Source organism: Palaemon carinicauda, chromosome 14 (assembly GCF_036898095.1).
Source record: "Palaemon carinicauda isolate YSFRI2023 chromosome 14, ASM3689809v2, whole genome shotgun sequence".
NCBI lineage: Eukaryota > Metazoa > Arthropoda > Malacostraca > Decapoda > Palaemonidae > Palaemon > Palaemon carinicauda.
Window position 1 is genome coordinate 23864160 of NC_090738.1, and position 19677 is coordinate 23883836.

Sequence of the window (19677 nt, forward strand, 5' to 3'; positions counted from 1 at the left end):
CCTGCAATGGTGGCTCAAGTCCCGGTGGAATCAAGGCCTCGATTCCCCGGACCTTCTGGTCCCTATGGGTCCTGCGGAACGAACGGACCTTCAATGGTGGGGGACGGAGGGAAACCTTTGAATGGGAGTGGATCTTCTCATCCTCCCCCCAGATTTGATGCTGCTTTCGGACGCTTCAAAAAGAAGGGTGGGGGGCCCACGTTCTGAACCAGAGGATCTCAGGCCTCTGGTCAGAATCAGAAAAGTGACTCCACATAAATCTGCTAGAATGAAGGCCGTATATCTGGCACTTCAACAATTCCAACAGATCCTGGCGGTCCACTCTGTGGTGGTTGTGAGCGACATCTCCACGGTAATGGCTTATATCTATAAGCAGGGAAGGGAGGTACCTTTTCGCAACAGCTATCCCATCTTGCAGTAGAGATACTGAGATGGACCGAAGCTCACTCGATTCCACTATCGGCTCGCTTCATTCTGGGCAAGAGAAATGTGCTCGCCGACAGTCTGAGCAGAGTATTGCAGATAGTGAGTACCGAGTGGTCTTTGGATGCGCTAGTAGCCAACAAAGTCCTGACTTTGTGGGGTTCCCCGACGATAGACCTGTTCGCGACAGACTTGAACTTCAAGCTTCCGCTGTACTGTTCCCCAGTCCCGATCCCCAAGGCACTCTGGTAAGATGCCTTACAACAACGGTGGGACAACATCGACGTTTACGTCTTCCCACCGTTCTGTCTGATGAGAAGGGTGCTCAACAAGACCAGACTATCGGTCAACCTGGCAATGACCTTAATAGCTCCGCTATGGCATCATGCAGAGTGGTTCCCGGACCTTCTGCAGCTCCTGACGGAATTCACAAGAGAACTTCCACGACACGAGCTACTCAAACAACCACACTGCAACATCTTCCACAAAGCTGTAGCATTGCATCAGCTTCATGCCTGGAGACTATCCAGCATCTCCTCACAGAGAGAGGCTTTTCGCAACAAGTTGCGGAAAGGATGTCTCGACACCTGCGAAAGTCATCTGCAGGGGTCTACCTGGCGAAGTGGAGAGTCTTCTGTGGTTGGTGTCGTGGAAGGGGTATCTCTCCTCTCGATGCCACTATTCCAGCAGTAGCGGAATTTGTTGTGTATTTGCGGGAAGAAATGCGCCTTTCGGTCTCGGCGGTGAAAGGCTAACGCTCAGCCTTAAGCCTGGCCTTCAGGCTGAAGGGAATGGACATTTCTTCCTCGCTGGAACTTTCACTACTCATACGAAGCTACGAGCTCACCTGCCCTCAGTCGGAAGTGAGACCTCCTTCATGGAACGTGGTTCGTGTCCTCAGGTCTCTTAAGAGACCTCCGTTCGAACCATTACGCCAGGTCTTCTGATCGTCACCTGACTTGGAAGACGATGTTCCTGCTCGCTCTGGCCTCAGCCAAGCGAATCAGTGAACTTCATGGTCTCTCGCACGACGTCGCCCATTCAAGGGGATGGGGGGAGGTAACATCTGGGTTCGTCCCTGAGTTTGTTACTAAGACTCAAAATCCTGGAGTTCTAGACCAACGATTCGACTCCTTCAGGATTTCGAGTCTCCGTTCTGTAACAGATGACCCAGACCATCCCCTACTGTGCCCAGTACAGAGTCTGAGGCTCTATCTTAACAGAACAGCTGCAGTTCGTCCTCGAGTGCAAGCCCTGTTTGTGAGCACACGAAGGACGAAGAGGAGGGTCACAAAGTACACCATCTCAGCTTGGATTCGCAGGGTCATCCACCTCTCCCTGAATCCAGACCCTCCACCGTCACGTCGCTCTAGAGCACACGATATCAGAGGCATTGCTACGTCCCTGACATTCAAGAGAAACTTCTCAGTGACACAGGTTGGGGTGTGGAAGCGTCAACGACCTTCACAGCCCGCTACCTGCAGGACATGACCCACAGGAGGCTCGATACGTTCTCTATCGGCCCTGTGGTGGCTACACAACAACAAGTGGTCTAACATCAGGCTCCTTAATGGACAAGTAGCAGAAGGTTGAGGGCATTGTTACCCGGTTTTAGTCTGCATGAAGGAAAAAGTATGCCTGGCCCTTACTCTTTTCTTCATCCTCCCCTCTCTTGGGGAAAGTAGCATCCTGGGTTCTCTGCACAGCTGACCTCAAACCACTGCAGGTAAACCATGCTTCCTTGTGTTCCTAGTATTAGATAATACTGTTGCGTCCCCTATACCCTGACGAGGTGGTATTGGGAACGTCCTAGCCTAGAGCTCCATCTAAGGACTTTAGGTCGACTTCCTAGGACGGGTCACACTTCATTCCTTCACACACAAGCTTATGTAGGCCGCACGTTCCTTGCGGAGCAAGGAACTTGGGAGGTGCAGGGACTCCTTATCTCGAGCGCTACACACTCGGATTTTGAGTCCCCGGGCAAAGCCAAAGCCAGTAAGGCTGGGACTTACCACCCTACCAAAGGGTTAAGTCACCCAGTGTAAATAGCGTGGTTTGTATTTCGGTTACTTAACAAATGACAAATTCGGAGATAATTTGTATTTTTCCTAACCATACAAACCTTAGCTATTTACACATATTTGCCCGCCCGCCCTGTCCCCCGTGAAGTCCTACCTCTAAGCGGAGTGAATCAGTTCACTGGTGTGTGAGGGAGCTACCCCTCCCCTACCCCCTCACTAACTAGCGAGGGGGTAGCTAACCCTCGTTAAAAATCTAATGGCTCGTCATTTCAGCTACGCCGAAAGTAATACCCAATGTAAATAGCTAAGGTTTGTATGGTTAGGAAAAATACAAAATATCTCCGAATTTGTCATGTTTGTTTATTAACGCTTAAGTAAGATTCCATCCATATCGGTTGTCTCTTACCCTCCACCAAAGGTGTTAATCAGCTATATACATAACTACCAGGTAAGTTTTGTCTTTAAAAATTTTATTTTCATTATAAAATAAATTTTTGAACATACTTACTTGGTAATTATGTATAATTAAATATCCCCCCCTCCTCCCCTCTAGAGACTAGAGGCATGGAAAATATGGATATCCATGGGATGGTTTCTAGATACCTCGCTAGGGGCGCACGGTGGTACACCTGGCGATCCAATCGACGATTGGTAAAAGTTTGTTTTAATTTTTCTGTCGTGACGTCAGTGACGTAAGGTACTGTATATACATAACTACCAGGTAAGTATGTTCAAAAATTTATTTTATAATGAAAATAATATGATTGCTGGAATTGCAAGCTTTAGCGGCAAAGCCGCTAAAGCTTGCAATTCCAGCCTAGCGAGGTGTTAGGGCCACGCCTAAAAACCGTGCATAGCACAAGGAAATGGCCCGGGGTAATGATGAGACAGTTGGTAAGGACTTCCACCCATCTAAGGGTTAGTTTTCCCTAATAAAGAGCTAAAGCGTTTGTATTTAGTGATGGAACAAATGACAAATTTTAAAAAGAATTTGTATTTTTCCCAACGATACAAATCTGTAGCTCTTTATACAAATTGTCCTGCCATCACCTACCCCCATGCAAGTCCTGCCTGCAATCAAAAGTGACGAGACAACACGGGTGTGTGTGTGAGCAGTGTAGCTGGCAATAAACTACAGTCTCGATAGTGAAACCAACTGGTCGGACAACTTTTGTCCTTGGAGAAGGTTGTTCCTCACTGGCTTCTCCATCAGCAATCCCTTCAGTGATGTCTGAAGAGACACTGGTCAGTATCAAGCAATCCCCTCACCATCTGGTTTCAGTGGAGCAACAGGTACGGTACGCAAGAAGACAAGAACCTCATCAAGAGGTTTCCTCTGGAGTATACTCCAAAGATGGTGCTGTTTACAAAAGTTTCAAAAGAAGGAGGAGGTGCACACCCAACAAGCCCTAAGTGAAGGTCAAAGTGACTTCTCCGCCACTCACCAGTACAGTAACTACCGACACCTCGTTATGAATTTTAACAACCAATTTCCAACTACACTGAAATCATACTCCTATTAAAGGACTCGGGTTTGTTTAGTTAGGAGAAATACAAATTACTTTAGAAATTTATTCTGATCCTTAACCTGGACTCATGTCTAACACCATTAATTTGCAGTTTTTGCATTACAGTACTGTATGGTATTTTGATTTATCATAAAGTACATTGCATGTAAGATGCCATTATTGGTATTTGAACCAGTTAATGTATTGCACTAGTTTTTATTTTGGGATTACTAACCGTTTATCTTGAAACTTTAGTGCTAAGATGGAACCTGGGAAATATGATTCCTAAGCTGCATGGAAGTTAATACAATGTTAGTCTTATGTCTGCTACATTTTTTATGAAAAATATTTTTTTTTTTTTTTCCAGGACACCAAGAAGGAACCATGAGGAGATCTGGTCGTCCTAAATGCCCACCAGTTGAGTTCTGGAACTTTGAAAGACCTGATTACTCAGTGTCTCATGATATTTCATATAATATATCCGTATTAGGAAACCGTTCAAGAAAACAAGGAGATTCTACTCTTCAGGCAAAGACAAAAGAATTTAATATTGTTCTAAAGGATATTGATAAGCCAAAGGCCTCTCAGAAAGGAAATTATGATGAGGAATTGAAATCAACCAAGGGAAGAAGAAGCTCAAAGCAAGTTGAAACTGTAACAAATATAGGTAATACAAGTAAGCGTTCTTTCACAAGGGATCAGAGGAAATCAATACTAACGGAAGGAAAGGAGACAAGTCGAGGGAATGAGCCCTTGCTCCCAAAGAATAAGAAAACAGAGAAAAATGAAGTCTTAAAAAATGATTTAAAGAATCAGCCTACCAAGGGAAATATTGGAAATAAAGAAAGAAAAAACAGAGATCCCAGAGGTGAAAAGGGACAAAATATGACTGAGGCCTCACAGATCCATCTAGGAGAATCTGGTAAGTCTTATTTCATTAAGTATGAATATTTTTTAGTGAGTTGGATTTTAAGAACATTTATATAATTTTTTATTTGTTTTTGCTTCTACACAAATACAAACACTTATCCTTTAATAGTGGTAGCCATCCAGTTAAAGCTGGATATGGCCATTGCTGCTTGGGACCGGGGAAGCTTCTCCCACCCTACAGTCCACTGAGCTCTCACTTGGTTTTCAGCCGAGAAATAGTAAAGACGTACTTCCGGTGCCCTCATTTTTCTAATTTAATTTTTTTCTTTTTCTTTTAGATACAGTAGACCCCCGGCATACGGCGTCCCCAGCTTACGTTTTTTTCATGTTACGGTGTGGAATACAATTTGTTTTTCGTCCCCTCGTTACGGCATTTTCCCCACCTTACGGCATCGAATTCCGAAACTCAAATTTGGCAGTTTCTACTCGTACGACTGTGCGAGTCAGTAGGTTACCACCACGCTCATACGTCACTGCATATGTCACTAAGAAGCTGGTCTGCTATTGGTCGGCATCACGGCGTCACTAAGATGCCGATATGCTATTGGCCGAAAATCCTCCCACAATGCTTGAGAGAGATGCTGCCTCTTTGTCATACGCGCGTTCAGTTCAGAATCTTGTGTGCGTTTCGTAAAGACTTGATCTCATGTGAGTGCTTGCGATATTGTTATTTAGCCTTTTACACACGGGAGATAACACAGACATTTAGTATTAGAGAATGTTATCGTACCGCTAACCTTTGTCATGTTTGATCATAATTACACCGTTACGGCCGGCTTCACGGGAGATAACACAATCATTCATTGAGGTTAATGTTATCGTACCGGGGACGGTCACGATATCACGGTGACGGGCCTTTGCTACCGGATCTCCGGTACAAACAGAGATCAAGCAGACGGCCAGAACCGGAGTTAACAATGTGATACCGATGAAGATTTCACAGTTTCATTATTTTGACGGACCTTTGTCACTGGTTCTCCGGTACAAACAGAGATCAATCAGACAATCAGAATCAGGGTATGAACCCTTTTTCATGAATAATCACAATATCGTTATTACGATCCTTTTCATCGAATCTCCGGCTTAATCGGATATCGTACAGGCGATCAGCATTGAGGTTAATATTAGTTTTCCTCTGGTGTTCACGTTGTCACTATGACGGACCTTTGTACCAGGGATTGTTACCGGAGCTCCGGTACAGACAGAGATCACTCAAACCGCGGGTGGCCAATCTCTTGTTTTGCTGTAAAGGAAAGGATTTAACATGAATACAAAGTAAACTGTACTTACTTTAATAACACTTTGAATTTGCGTTGGTAATATTCAATAGCTATTCCTGAAAGTCCTAATAAAAGTATATGAACATAACTATGCCTATATTTATGCATATATTTAATTCTAACTATTTATAAATATGGATAAATATCCATACAACATCGTGTTCAAATAGAAATAAATTGATTATGCCTATATTTATGCATTTTCAATTCTAACTATGCCTAAATATGAATAAATATCCATACAACATAGTGTTCAAATAGAAATAAATTGATTGTGCTTATATTTGTGCATATTCAATTCTAACTATACCTAAATATGAATAAATATTCATACAACATCGTGTTCAAATAGAAATAAATTGATTATGCTTATATTTATGCATATTCAATTCTAACTATGCCTAAATATGAATAAATATCCATACAACATAGTGTTCAAATAGAAATAAGTTTCCACTCAGTACTGGGAACCGAACGTTGGCCCCTTCTAATGAAGGGCCGGGTCGAGACTAACCATGCCATGAGAGGCTATCTACTGTTCCTTGAAACTCTGGTCAGTGAACAGATGAATCAATAGAATACTAATAGCCAGTAAATAATGTTAGACCCGGTTCTGAACGTCTGAGTCGGGTGGCCAACCTGTGGCGGATGCGCCAACAGTGTCACATTTCATGAATACAAGTGTCGAACTATACCCCAAAAGATAGTACATTAAATGACTATTCTTTAAAATTTATTTTTATGAGTTATACAGCTGATCCCAGCCTGTGAATAGGATCACTAACCAAAGTTCAAGGAACATCCAGACTTATGTCCCCTTTCTGTTACAGAAGGTTCGCCTACGTGGTTCCCGTCAGGATGATGATGAATCTCTCTGGCCTGCAAGAGAGGCTCTCCTCCCTTGGGTATCAAGGTTGGGAAGAAATGCTCCATCTATAGGTCCCTATCTCCTCAGAGTGTCCTCTCTAAGGTTGGACGACGACCCCATGGACGGGCAGGTAGGTGGGGATGAGTTTTGAGCCTTCAGCTTTGCAATTACCTACGTCACCTACCTAGGACCCTTAATGGATCCTGATGTTCATGTTACCCTACATAAACAGTGACTGCTAAAAGCAACACATTCTAGGGAAAACCAAGGGGCTATGACGGAGCTCAAAAGTATGGTGGTGAGTCGGATCCGTTCAGGAACTCGGAAGTTTCCCCCTACAGCCCCAGGCATATCGAAGTAACCTCCTTCGATAAAAAACAACGCATAGAGATTTGCCTTACATGTTCCATATATAGATGGTACCATAAATCTGGATGGCATAGACGTCCTCCCTCTGGGGGACCTAGATTTTACTCCCAGGTACTAGAATTCCCGTTCAACAGATTCGTTCGATTGAAAGAGATTGCCATGGTTAGGTTAGACAAGGTACCGAAGGTAACAGTATTATTTCCTAAAGGGCAGGCCCGGTCTGTCTGGACCAGGATGTTGTCAGTCTTGGGGGTACGATAATTCCAAGATCTGCCCTTCCAATTCGACCTACACGTTTGATGGTCTGATCGGGTTAGTTGTGGGAAATACGTTCTGTCTGAGGCCTCTATCAGACAGGAATCGATAGTCGGTTACCCACTCGTCATCACAGCCTTCCTCTGATTCGACGTCTATGCATCCAAATCCCCCTCATCAGGTGGTCTACCTCACTGATTCCCCAGGTACACAGCCCAACCCTGTTGGGATGTTTTACCTGCATACAGCCCTAGATCCGAACCCTCAGGCTCCTCTCGTGGACACCAGAGAGGAAGCTACAGGAGTAGAAGACAGTCTCGCCATAGAGACGGACCTAGGAAAAAGGGGGCTCGGAGAAGGAAAGTACCTAGATTCACCCCCTCACAACGCGGTGGTCCCGGTAGGGGGTAGACTTTACCATTTTCGAGACCATTGGACCTTCGGTCTGTGGGCTCATAGCATAATCTCTAAAGGTTTGAGGCGAAAATGGCCACAAGGTCCTCCTCCTCCACCAGTGACCTTCTCCCAGAAATCCACTCCCATCCTGAAAGAGTACACCACAGGGTTACTCAAGAAGAAGTAATCAAACGGGATCGATCACTGAAGTTCCAAAGCCACCTGTTCACGATTCCGAAGAAAGGCTTGTCGGCATTGAGAGTGGACCTGGACTTGTCAAGCTAAACTCTTACATTCTCTGCGACAAGTTCCGGATGTTGACTATCTCTCAGGTACGGACCTTACTTCCCCGTAGGACCGTCACCACCTCTGTCGATCTTACCGAAGACTATTATCTTGCGCCTATAGCTCGAAACTTCTCTTCTTATCTGGGTTTCCGCCTAAGCAGGAAAGCCTTTGTGTTCAAGACATGCCCTTTGGCCTCGACATTGATCCCAGGATATTCACGAAACTGGGAGAGAGAGTGTTAGAACAACTCAGGAACCAAGAGATACAGATCATTGCTTATCTGGCCGGTTGGCTCATTTGGGCCCGGCCGGTCATAGAAGGCAACAGAGTTACGAAGGAATTACAGTACTTCAATTTCTCGACAACCTGTGATTTCGGGTCAATCTCCAAAAAATCTCGCCTGCAACCATCAGGCCGCTTAGAATGGTTAGCCATTCAGTGGGACCTTTCGAAGCACACGTTGTCTCTCTCTTCCAAAAGGTAAGAGGAATAGTTTCCAAGATCAAAAAATTTTCTCAAACACAAACAGGTGTCCGAAGAGCCTTAGAAAGTATCCTCGGACTTTTCCAATTCACTTCAGTAACAGATCTCCTAATAAAAGCCAAACTCAAAGACATCAATCGAGTTTGGAGAAAGAGAGCTACAGTACCTATAAGAGACATGGTCTCGAAGATCCCCTCTGTCTTGAAAATGAGACTACGACCATGGTCCGAACCGAAGGACCTCTCCAAATCGGTTCCTCTACAATTACCACCTCCACAAGTGACATTCCATACAGCCGCGTCTCTAAGTGGATGGGGGGGATTACTCCGAACATCAGATATTTCAGGTTCTTGGTCTCTCTCCATGAAACAGTCCCATATCATTGTTCTCAAAGCCATGGCAGTGTTCTTGACCTTGAAGAGAGAGACTCCTCAGAGGTCGACCCACATCAGAGTAGTGTCAGACAGCACAGACGCAGTACACTACGTCAACAGGGGAGGATCCAAGTCACCCAACCTGAATCAGATCCTGGTCACTATCTTCGCCTGGGCAACAGAAGAGAACTGGTTCCTGTCAGCACCTCACCTAGCGGGAGGCCAGAATGTGAGAGCGGACTCACTATCCAGGACGGATCCACTGGAGTCAGAATGGTCTCTAGACATAATTTCATTCCGGTGGATACTCAGGCTCGTTCCAGGCCTCCAGGTAGATCTATTCGCAACTCAGATGAATCACTAACTTCCTTGTTATGTGACCTCAACCCTGGACCCTCGGGCTTATGCCATGGACGCATTACCCCGGGATTGGAACCATTAGAAGAAGATTTCCCTATCTCCCCCAGGGAATCTTCTAAAAACTTTTACACAAACTACGCTCCGTCCGGGGCGCAGTGGCTTTAGTACCACCTCACTGGCCAAGAACAGTTGGTTTCCTCTCCTCCTCGAGTTGAAACTCAGTCCCATCCGGATCCCGTTCCTCAAACTGACCCGAGTATCCAAACTCACTGTGTCAGATTACTCAAGGATAGCCAAAACTCTAACTTTGTGGACTACAGGAAGTTGGCAGCTCGTAGAGATGCGAACATTGAACCGGAAAACGATCTCTTCATCGAATGGGACAAAAGGGACTCGACAATTCGCCAATATGATTCGGCCGTTAACAACTAGTAGGTCCCCTAAGAGTGCAGACCATACTCGTATGTCCCCGCATTTAGCCATCTCTTTCTTGAGGTTCCTATTTGACAAAGGCCTAACAGTTAGCACTTTAACCACCATCAAGTCAGCTTTGAAGAAGATCTTCCTTGTTGGGTTCAACATTAACCTAGCTGATTCCTATTTCTCATTAACCCCAAAAACATGTGCTAGGCTTCGACCTTCGGTTCGGCCACAAAAGGACTCTTGGTCTCTGAACGGTGTTCTAAAACTTGCGATGGACACGGACAATGAATCCTGCTCTTATATCACTCTTCTTAGGAAGACTTTATTTCTAACGGCTATGGCCTCAGGTGATGGAACATCAGAACTAGCAGCTCTCTCACGAAACCCGGAAAACATAGATTTCCTCCCTTCAGCCGAAGTACTCCTTTTCCAGACAAAGCTTTCCTAGCTAAAAAATGAGGATCCGCAAAATAGGTGCTCCCCTCGGAAGATTATTCTTCATCCCCAGGATTTTTCTCAATGTACAGTCCCACTCTCAAGCCCCTTTTTAGCTAGAACTGCCACCCGCTCGTCTGGCCCCTTGGTTATCAGGGAACAAGGAGGTACTATTTCCACTCACGGTATCAGGCAACAAATCCTCTACTTCATTAAACATACTAATCCGGAATCATTTCCCCAGGCTCATGATATACGGACAGTAGATGCCTCCAACAATGATTCCCAGAACAGGGACTTTGATGATTTTAAAAAATATACGGGTTGGAAATCCCCTATGGTTGTCAAACGCCAATATCTAAAGATCTTACAGGCCCTTAAATGCCGACGATGGCAGAGGGGAGCCTTATCCCTCCCCATTAATCTCCTCCTCTTCCTTTCTTCCATCTCTTCTCTTCTCCCTCCTACCCGCCACTCACACCACGTCGCCGCTCTCCTTGGTAGTTCGTTAGCCCTATGATATTTGCCATGTTTAATTCCTATGGTTTAACTATTATTGTAGTTACCGTTCCTTTAATGTTTAAATATACTTAGACATGTAAGGTTTGATGCCTTTTGCGATTCGACACTCAGTTGGTTCCTTGTCGTCATTATTATTTAACCTTACGTTCCCTATGTCATTTGGCTGGTTGGTAATTGGACGATTACTTTATTATATCATAGTATTGTCGTACATGGTGATTGTATTCTCCTCATTATGTTATTAATTTATTGGGCTTGGAAGGCATTCTCTGGTACTTTTTCGCCGGCCGTCACAGGTCGACCCAGAAAAGGGATTTTGACGAAGGAAAAATCTATTTCTGGGGAGAGACCTGTGACGCCCGGCGAAACCCTTCCCGATTATTTTTGTACGGACCCACCCTTTCCTTGCCAAGCCATATGTTCTTGCAGAAGGATGACCTGGTGAGCGCGAGTGGTAGGTGTCGGTAGGGTAACCCAACTGTATTCTCTAGGGCCTGTTACGGCCCTCCCCCTTTGATGAAGGGATTATCTAAATGGAAGACAGCCTGTGAATAGTGTTTTCAAACGCCCTTGTTAGATATACGACACCAACAAGGTGCTCGCGCGAGGGTTGTAACCTCTGCATTCCATGCTTTTAATTTTCTCTGGTATATTTGGAAGATTTATATCAGAAAAAGTACAAAGAAGGACTTTTTCGCCGGGCGTCACAGGTCTCTCCCCAGAAATAGATTTTTCCTTCGTCAAAATCCCTTTTTTTTGTGCATTTTAGTGCTTAATTATAACTTTGATTCGTTAGCCATGGGTCCCAAGATTGCTAGTGATGTTAAAGGCAGAAGTAAAGAGATGATAACTATGGAAACGAAGCTGGAGATCATAAAGAAATATGAAGAAGGCATGCGCATCGTTACCCTCGCTAATACGTACGGCTGTAACCAATCTATGATTGGTACGATTACAGTATTAAGAATAAGGAAGCCATTAGAGCAAGTAAGTTTTCTAAAGGCATGACTGTCCTTGGCAGTGGAAGGACCTCAATCAACGATGAGATGGAGAGACTCCTTCTTGTGTGGATTAAAGAGAAGGAAATCGCTGGTGATACACTCACGCAATCGGTAATTTCGCACAAGGCGAGCTCCATCTTTGCCGATATCGTGGAAGCCCAGAGAGACGGCGGAGGCGAAGGAACGTCGCAGCAAGCCCCCCAAGAGTTTAAGGCTTCTCATGGGTGGTTTGATCAGTTTAGGAAGAGGACTGGTATTCACTCAGTCGTCAGGCATGGAGAGGCGGCCAGTTCTGACAAGAAAGCAGCAGAAGAATTCCTCAAGAAGTTTGAGAACATAATTTCCAGAAAAGGCTACATTCCTCAGCAAGTTTTTAACTGCGATGAAACGGCTTTTCTGGAAGAAAATGGCCCGCCGTACATATATCACAGCTGAAGAAAGAAAACTTCCTGGTCATAAACCAATGAAGGACAGACTAACGCTCGCATTTTGTGCAATGCCAGTGGGGACTTAAAAATTAAGCCCCTACTGGTATACCACTCGGAAAATCCTCGTGTCTGCAAGGCACAAAATATCACGAAGGAGAGGCGCTCAGTATTTTGGAAGTCTAATGCTAAACCCTGGGCCATGAGGACCATATTTATTGAGTGGATAAACGTCTGCTTCGGTCCTCCTGTCAAGAACTATTTAGAAGAGAACGATCTTCCTCTGAAATGTCTCCTGGTGCTGGACAATGCCCCTGCTCACCCTCCTGGCCTCGAGGACATCATTCATCCTGACTTCTCCTTCATTAAGGTTCTCTATCTGCCACCAAACACCACCCCTCTCCTCCAGCCTATGGACCAGCAAGTGATTGCCAACTTCAAGAAGCTTTACACGAAGCATCTGTTCAGAAGATACTTCGAAGGGACTGAAAGCACTCAACTCAACCTCCGTGAATTTTGGAGGGGGCATTTTGACATTGTTCAGTGCCTGAAGATGATCGACACAGCTTGGAATGAGATTTCACGGTGCACTTTGAACTCCTCATGGAAGAAACTGTGGCCAGCTGTTGTAGCAGAACGAGACTTTGAAGGTTTCGATCCCTCAACCGAAGACGAGGCCGTTGATAATCTTGCCCCTGAGGGTGATGTTGAGGAAATAATTTCAGTCGGGAGGTCCAAGGGGCTTGTTGTCGATGAGGCTGATGTCCATAACCTTATCGAGGAGCACAGGGAGGAGCTTACGGCTGAAGACTTAAAAGAGTTAGAGGCAATGCAGTTGACGATCATTCAAGAAGAGCACAGCTCTAGTGGAGGCGAGGACGGGGGGGGAGACTGAAGAAACAACATCGTTAGAAATAAGGGAGGCTATTGGTTGGTATGAAAACCTTATGAGTTTCATTGAAAAGAAACACCGAGAAAAACTTCACACAAGTCGTCTTATGCAGTGTTAATGATAAGTGTATGAGTCATTTTTGAATATTTAACTTAGCCGGTGAATATATAATAGCTGACGTCTCCGGCGGCTCGACAGAAAAACTCAAAAACTCGCGAGCGATCGCTATGAAGGTTGCGGGTGTGCCCACCAGCGCCAACTATCAGCCAGATACCGCATATACATGTAAACAGCTCCAGTTCTTCTCTGTCGGTCTTGTCGACAAGTTGATTCCATTACTCGCTGTTAACCTGGAGTTTTTCGTCAGTCTTGGTGAAGTACTTCTTTTTGGTTTTGAGCTTTCGCAGTGCAGGTGTTTTTATCTTCAATTTAAACTCTTGAACTCTTTTTTGGATAGATTTAATTGTTGATGACTTTGGATTGTTTTTTGGACTTTCTTTGACTTTTCAAAATGGCTGACCCTTCTCCAATTCCTAAATTTCGTAAATGTAATGCTAGGGATTGTATCAAACGTCTTTCAAAGGCCTCTCTCGACCCACATACTGTGTGTTCTAATTGTCGGGGTAAAACCTGTCAATTAGGAGATCGGTGTGATGAGTGCGTGGTACTTTCGGAATTCGACTGGCTAGAGTTTGATAAGTATTCTCGTAAGCTAGAGAGAGATAGGGTGAGGAGAAGTTCCTCTAGATCATTAGAATTTTCCTCCTCCCATGCCCCTGAACCTAATCCTTCCGCAGTAGTAGTTGTGCCTGAACCTTCTACTAGCACTCATGAACCATCAATGCGGGATATGTTACTGTACGTGCCATTCAAGCTTTGGGCGAGAGAGTTGAATCTTTAGCTATGGACCGTAATCAACTCATGGCGGATGTAAAAGAGTTAAAGTGTCAGAGTGCCACATTAGAAAATCGTGGGGATAAAGTGATTAGTGCGCAAAGTGTTATCAGTGTTGCGACCGAGGGTTCGTCTGTTCGTGCCTGTCGTTCGCCTAGTCCGAGACCTCTTGCAAGCTCCCATGCACCAGGGAGAAGTAATGTCGTAGGACTTATGGGTACGAGAGGCTTTAACCAATGAACAGACGTTCCCTCTATGGTTTCGGGCGTGTCTCGTCAAGACCGCCCCTACCATAAGACGAGCGAGGCGGTTTTCTCCTCGTCATCCGAAGGCTTCTCGCGTAAGAAACCGTGGAGCAAGGTTTCGAGACCCTTAAAGCGGAAGTCAGTCCCTTCAGGACAGGTCCAGCGTCCTGGTTGTAGCCATTGGGACAGCTCTGACCCTGTGCAGTCATCGGAAGACTGCTCGACGCCTAAACAGAAGCGTAACACAGGCTCCGAGAGTCTTAGTGTAGGCAATGTTTTGCAGTCACAGACGTTACCCTCGTCTCGAACCGCACCCACTCCCGTTGATCCTAAATGGGTTGTACTGCAAGATATGCAGAATAAGCTGGCCTCTCTTATGGAGGAGTATACTGCTGAGCAGGTTCACGATGATCCTCGCCGTTTAGCTGATCAAGATCCTGGCCGTCAGCCGCCCAAACGAGCCTTTGCTCGTCCTGTTGACGTTGACGTTGACGTTACTAAGTCACGTCAGTCACGTTTTGTAGAGCCTCACTCGATGCAGTCCCGTGTTGACTTTCAGCCGCTTGTGGACGTTCAGCCGCTGCCGCATGCTCGTGTTGACGTTCAGGACGTTCGCCAACCAGCTAAGTTGACTTGTTTTGACGTTGAGCGTCAAGCACCGCAGTCTAGAGTTGTTTTAACTGCTCAATCTAGGCAGTCAAGGCAGTCTCGAGTTGACGTCGAGCGTCCTCCCGCTCCTGTTGTTGTTGCTAGTCAGTCCGTTAAGCAGTTACATGATGTAGCGTCCTGGACTGCTACTGATGCTCCTGTGCGTGTGGACTCTGCTTGTCAAGCATTGCCACCAAGGCAGGTCTCTCCCTTGCTTGAGACTCATCAGTTGTCGGATGAGGTTCCTTCAGATGAGGACGTTGCTGACCCTCATCCTAATGATAATCCTTTGGACGTTTTGTCAGATGTAGAAGGACCTAAGGCTGTTCAACCTTCGATGGATTTTAAGAAGATCATGATGATTTTCAAGGATCTTTTTCCAGATCATTTTGTTGATGTTGCTCCTCGTTCGCCTCCGTCTGAGTTTGCTCTAGGCTTAGCTGCTACCAAGCCTGCCTTTACTAAGCTAGTGCTTTCTCGCTCTTCTAAGAGGGCTTTACGTCTTCTAGGCGACTGGTTGGATACCAGGAGGAGTTTGGGGAAGACGGCCTTTGCCTTCCCACCTTTTAAGCTTGCTTCTAGATCGAGCGTCTGGTATGACACGGGAGAAGTTCTCGGCTTGGGTGTCCCTGCCTCTGCCCAGGGTGACTTCTCAAGCCTCGTAGACTCTCCCCGTCGCCTGGCCATGAGACGCTCGAAGATTTGTTGGTCCTCCTCGGACCTTGACCATCTACTTAAAGGTGTATACAGGGCCTTTGAAGTTTTTAACTTTCTTGATTGGTCTTTAGGAGCATTAAGTAGGAAGATCCCGTCTGCTGACTAAGATATATCCTTACTTATCATGTCCTGAATGGACAAAGCCATCCGCGATGGCTCCAATGAGCTCGCCTCCACCTTTACGTCGGGAGTCTTGAAGAAGAGAGAAACCCTTTGCTCGTTCCTTTCAGCAGGAGTTACTCCCTGTCAGAGATTGAAACTGCTCTTTGCTCCCTTATCGGCTGCCTTGTTTCCGCAACAGCTGATTAAGGACATAGCTGCTTCGCTTGTGCAGAAGGACACACATGACCTGATGGCGTCCTCTGCTCGCAAGGGAGCTCCTTCTGCATCCTTTGTTGTGAGACCCAGAATCGAGACTCCTGCGTCTAGATTTATCCCGCCCTTTCGTGGCAGAGCTCCCAGCAGGGGAGGCTCTCGTGCCGAGGGAAAGAGAGGTAAGAAGAGAGGAGCCAAGTCCTCCCGTGGCAGGGTCTGACTGCCCACGGCCTCGGACAGCGGTAGGGGCCAGATTGAACAGTTTCTGGCAGGCCTGGGAGAAGAGGGGTGCAGACCAAGAGTCTGTTCTGTTGCTCAAAGAGGGGTACAAAATACCGTTTGTACGCAAACCTCCTCTAGTAACAACTCCCATAGACCTCTCTCCCAGGTATCGAGAGGAGTCAAAGAGACAAGCTCTACATCAAGAAGTGTCTCTGTTGCTAGAGAAGGGAGCGGTGGTGAAAGTCTCGGACCTTCAATCACCGGGGTTTTACAACCGTCTCTTCCTAGTCCCAAAGCATTCAGGAGGTTGGAGGCCAGTGCTAGACGTCAGTGCGCTCAACGTTTTTGTTACGAAAACAAAATTTACGATGGAGACCACGAAGCCCGTCTTAGCAGCGGTCAGAGAGGGAAACTGGATGGTCTCTCTCGACCTGCGAGATGCGTACTTCCACATTCCTATACACCCGGATTCCCAACCGTTTCTGAGGTTTGTTTACAGGAATGTGGTGTACCAGTTTCGAGCACTGTGCTTCGGCCTCAGTCCTGCTTCTCTCGTGTTTACGAGGCTCATGAGGAATGTGGCAAAATTCCTTCATCTATCAGGAATCCGAGCCTCCCTGTACTTGGACGACTGGCTTCTCAGAGCATCGTCCAGTCATCGCTGTCTGCAGGATCTACCTTGGACGTTGGGTCTGGCCAAGGAGTTGGGACTTTTGGTCAACTTAGAAAAGTCCCAACTGATCCCATCCCAGACTATTCTATATTTGGGGATGGAGATTCGCAGTCTAGTTTTTCGGGCTTTTCCGTCTGCCACCCGAATAGAACAAGCCCTGCTCAAAGTCCAAATAATGCTGAAAAGAGAACGTTGTTCAGTAAGGAGTTGGATGAGTCTCGTAGGGACTCTCTCATCCCTGGAGCAGTTTGTCTTGCTAGGTAGACTGCACCTTCGGCCTCTCCAGTTCCATTTAGCCTCTCACTGGAACAAGGGCAAGACTTTAGAGACGGTATCAATCCCGGTCTCCGAACCAGTAAAAGCATGCCTGAACTGGTGGGACAGCAATATCAGTCTGAGAGAGGGCCTGTCCCTAGCAGTCAAGAACCCAAACCACGTGTTGTTCTCAGACGCGTTGGATTTGGGTTGGGGTGCGACCCTGGACGGTCGGGAATGCTCGGGTCTGTGGACCTCAGTTCAGAAGAGCATGCACATCAACGGCAAGGAGCTATTAGCAGTCCACTTGGCCTTGATGAATTTCGAGAGCATTCTTCGAAACAAAGTGGTAGAGGTCAATTCAGACAACACCACAGCTTTGGCGTACATCTCCAAGAAAGGAGGCACTCGCTCCCACACGCTGTACGGGATCGCAAGGGACCTCCTCATATGGTAAAAAAAATCGAGGCATCTCCCTGTTGACATGATTCATCTAGGGGGACTAGAACGTCTTGGCAGACTGTCTCAGTCGGAGGGGTCAGGTGATACCCACGGAATGGACCCTCCACAAGGACGTGTGCAAGAGTCTTTGGGCGACTTGGGGTCAACCCACCATATACCTCTTTGCCACCTCGTTGACCAAAAGGCTCCCAATCTATTGCTCACCAGTCCCAGATCCAGAGGCGATCCACATAGACGCATTTCTACTGGACTGGTCTCACCTGGACTTGTATGCATTCCCACCATTCAAGATAGTCAACAAGGCACTGCAGAAGTTCGCCTCTCACGAAGGGACAAGGTTGACGTTGGTTGCTCCCCTCTGGCCCGCGAGAGAGTGGTTCACCGAGGTACTTCAATGGCTGGTAGACATTCCAAGGAGTCTTCCTCTAAGGGTAGATCTCTTACGTCAGCCCCACGTAAAGGATGTTCATCAAAGCCTCCCCGCGCTTCGTCTGACTGCCTTCAGACTATCGAAAGACTCAAGAGCTCGAGGCTTTTCGAAGGAGGCAGCCAGTGCGATTGCGAGAGCTAGGAGAGCTTCTACCATCAAAGTATACCAGTCGAAGTGGGAAGTCTTTCGAGACTGGTGCAAGTCAGCATCTGTGTCCTCTTCCAGTACCTCTGTAGCCCAAATTGCAGATTTTCTATTACATCTGAGAAATGTTCGCTCCCTCTCAGCACCCACTATTAAGGGCTACAGGAGCATGTTGGCTTAGGTCTTTAGACATAGAGGCTTAGATCTTTCCAACAATAAAGATCTCCAAGATCTCCTTAAGTCTTTCGAGACCTCTAAGGAACGTCGTATGGCAACTCCTGGATGGAACTTAGACGTGGTCCTAAGGTTCCTGATGTCAGACAGGTTTGAGCCATTACATTCAGCCTCCCTGAAGGATCTCACCCTCAAGACGCTTTTCCTAGTGTGCTTGGCTTCAGCTAAAAGGGTCAGTGAAATTCATGCCTTCAGTAAGAACATCGGCTTTTCCACAGAGAAAGTCACATGTTCACTTCAACTTGGTTTCCTGGCCAAAAATGAACTGCCTTCTCGTCTTTGGCCTAAGTCATTTGATATACCTTGCCTGTCAGAGATCGTAGGCAACGAACTTGAAAGAGTACTGTGTCCAGTTAGAGCTCTTACGTTCTACTTAGCTCGTACTAAGTCCTTACGAGGTGGATCTGAGGCCTTATGGTGCTCAGTTAAGAAGCCATCATTACCTATGTCAAAGAATGCTTTGTCATATTTTATCAGATTTTTAATCCGAGAGGCTCATTCTCACTTGAATGAAACAGACCGATGCTTGCTTAAAGTTAAGACACACGAAGTAAGAGCTATAGCAACTTCCGTGGCCTTTAAGCAAAATAGATCTATGCAAAGTATTATGGATGCGACCTTTTGGAAAAGCAAGTCGGTATTCGCGTCATTTTACTTAAAAGATGTCCAGACTCTTTATGAGGACTGCTACACACTGGGTCCATTCGTTGCAGCAAGTGCAGTAGTGGGTGAGGGTTCTACCACTACATTCCCTTAATTCCAATATCCTTTTAATCTGTCTCTTGAAATGTTTTTAATCTTGTTTTTGGGTTGTAGGGAAGGCTAAGAAGCCTTTCGCATCCTGGTTGATTTGGCGGGTGGTCAAATGTCATTTCTTGAGAGCGCCCAGATTAGGGGTTTGATGAGGTCCTGTTGTATGGGTTGCCGCCCTTGATACTTCAGCTCCTGGGAGTCTTTCAGCATCCTAAGAGGATGGCTGGGCTTCGTGAGGAAGACAGACTAACAAGGCAGAGTAATCGTCAAAGTCAGCTTCCTTACCAGGTACCTATATATATTTGGGTTTTGTTATGATATAACTGTCAAAAACTCTAAGCATATACGCTGTAAACTTAATTAACTATGGTCTCTACCCACCACCATGGGTGTGAATCAGCTATTATATATTCACCGGCTAAGTTAAATATT

At 46.1% G+C, this 19677-nt stretch overlaps 2 protein-coding genes across 2 annotated transcripts in view; one reads left to right on the forward strand and one right to left on the reverse strand.

Annotated features, from left to right (window-relative positions):
* The window catches only part of LOC137652706 (cell adhesion molecule Dscam2-like), a 466536-nt gene that overhangs the window by 376605 nt on the left and 70254 nt on the right, over positions 1–19677 (reverse strand). The gene's annotated exons all lie outside the window — the stretch shown is intronic.
* LOC137653823 (uncharacterized) overlaps positions 1–19677 on the forward strand; it is a 46737-nt gene that overhangs the window by 13249 nt on the left and 13811 nt on the right. The window contains exon 2 of the mRNA XM_068387474.1: positions 4320–4874. Coding sequence (XP_068243575.1) covers positions 4337–4874 — 538 coding nt within the window. The 5' untranslated portion in view covers positions 4320–4336. The remainder of the gene's footprint in view (positions 1–4319; positions 4875–19677) is intronic.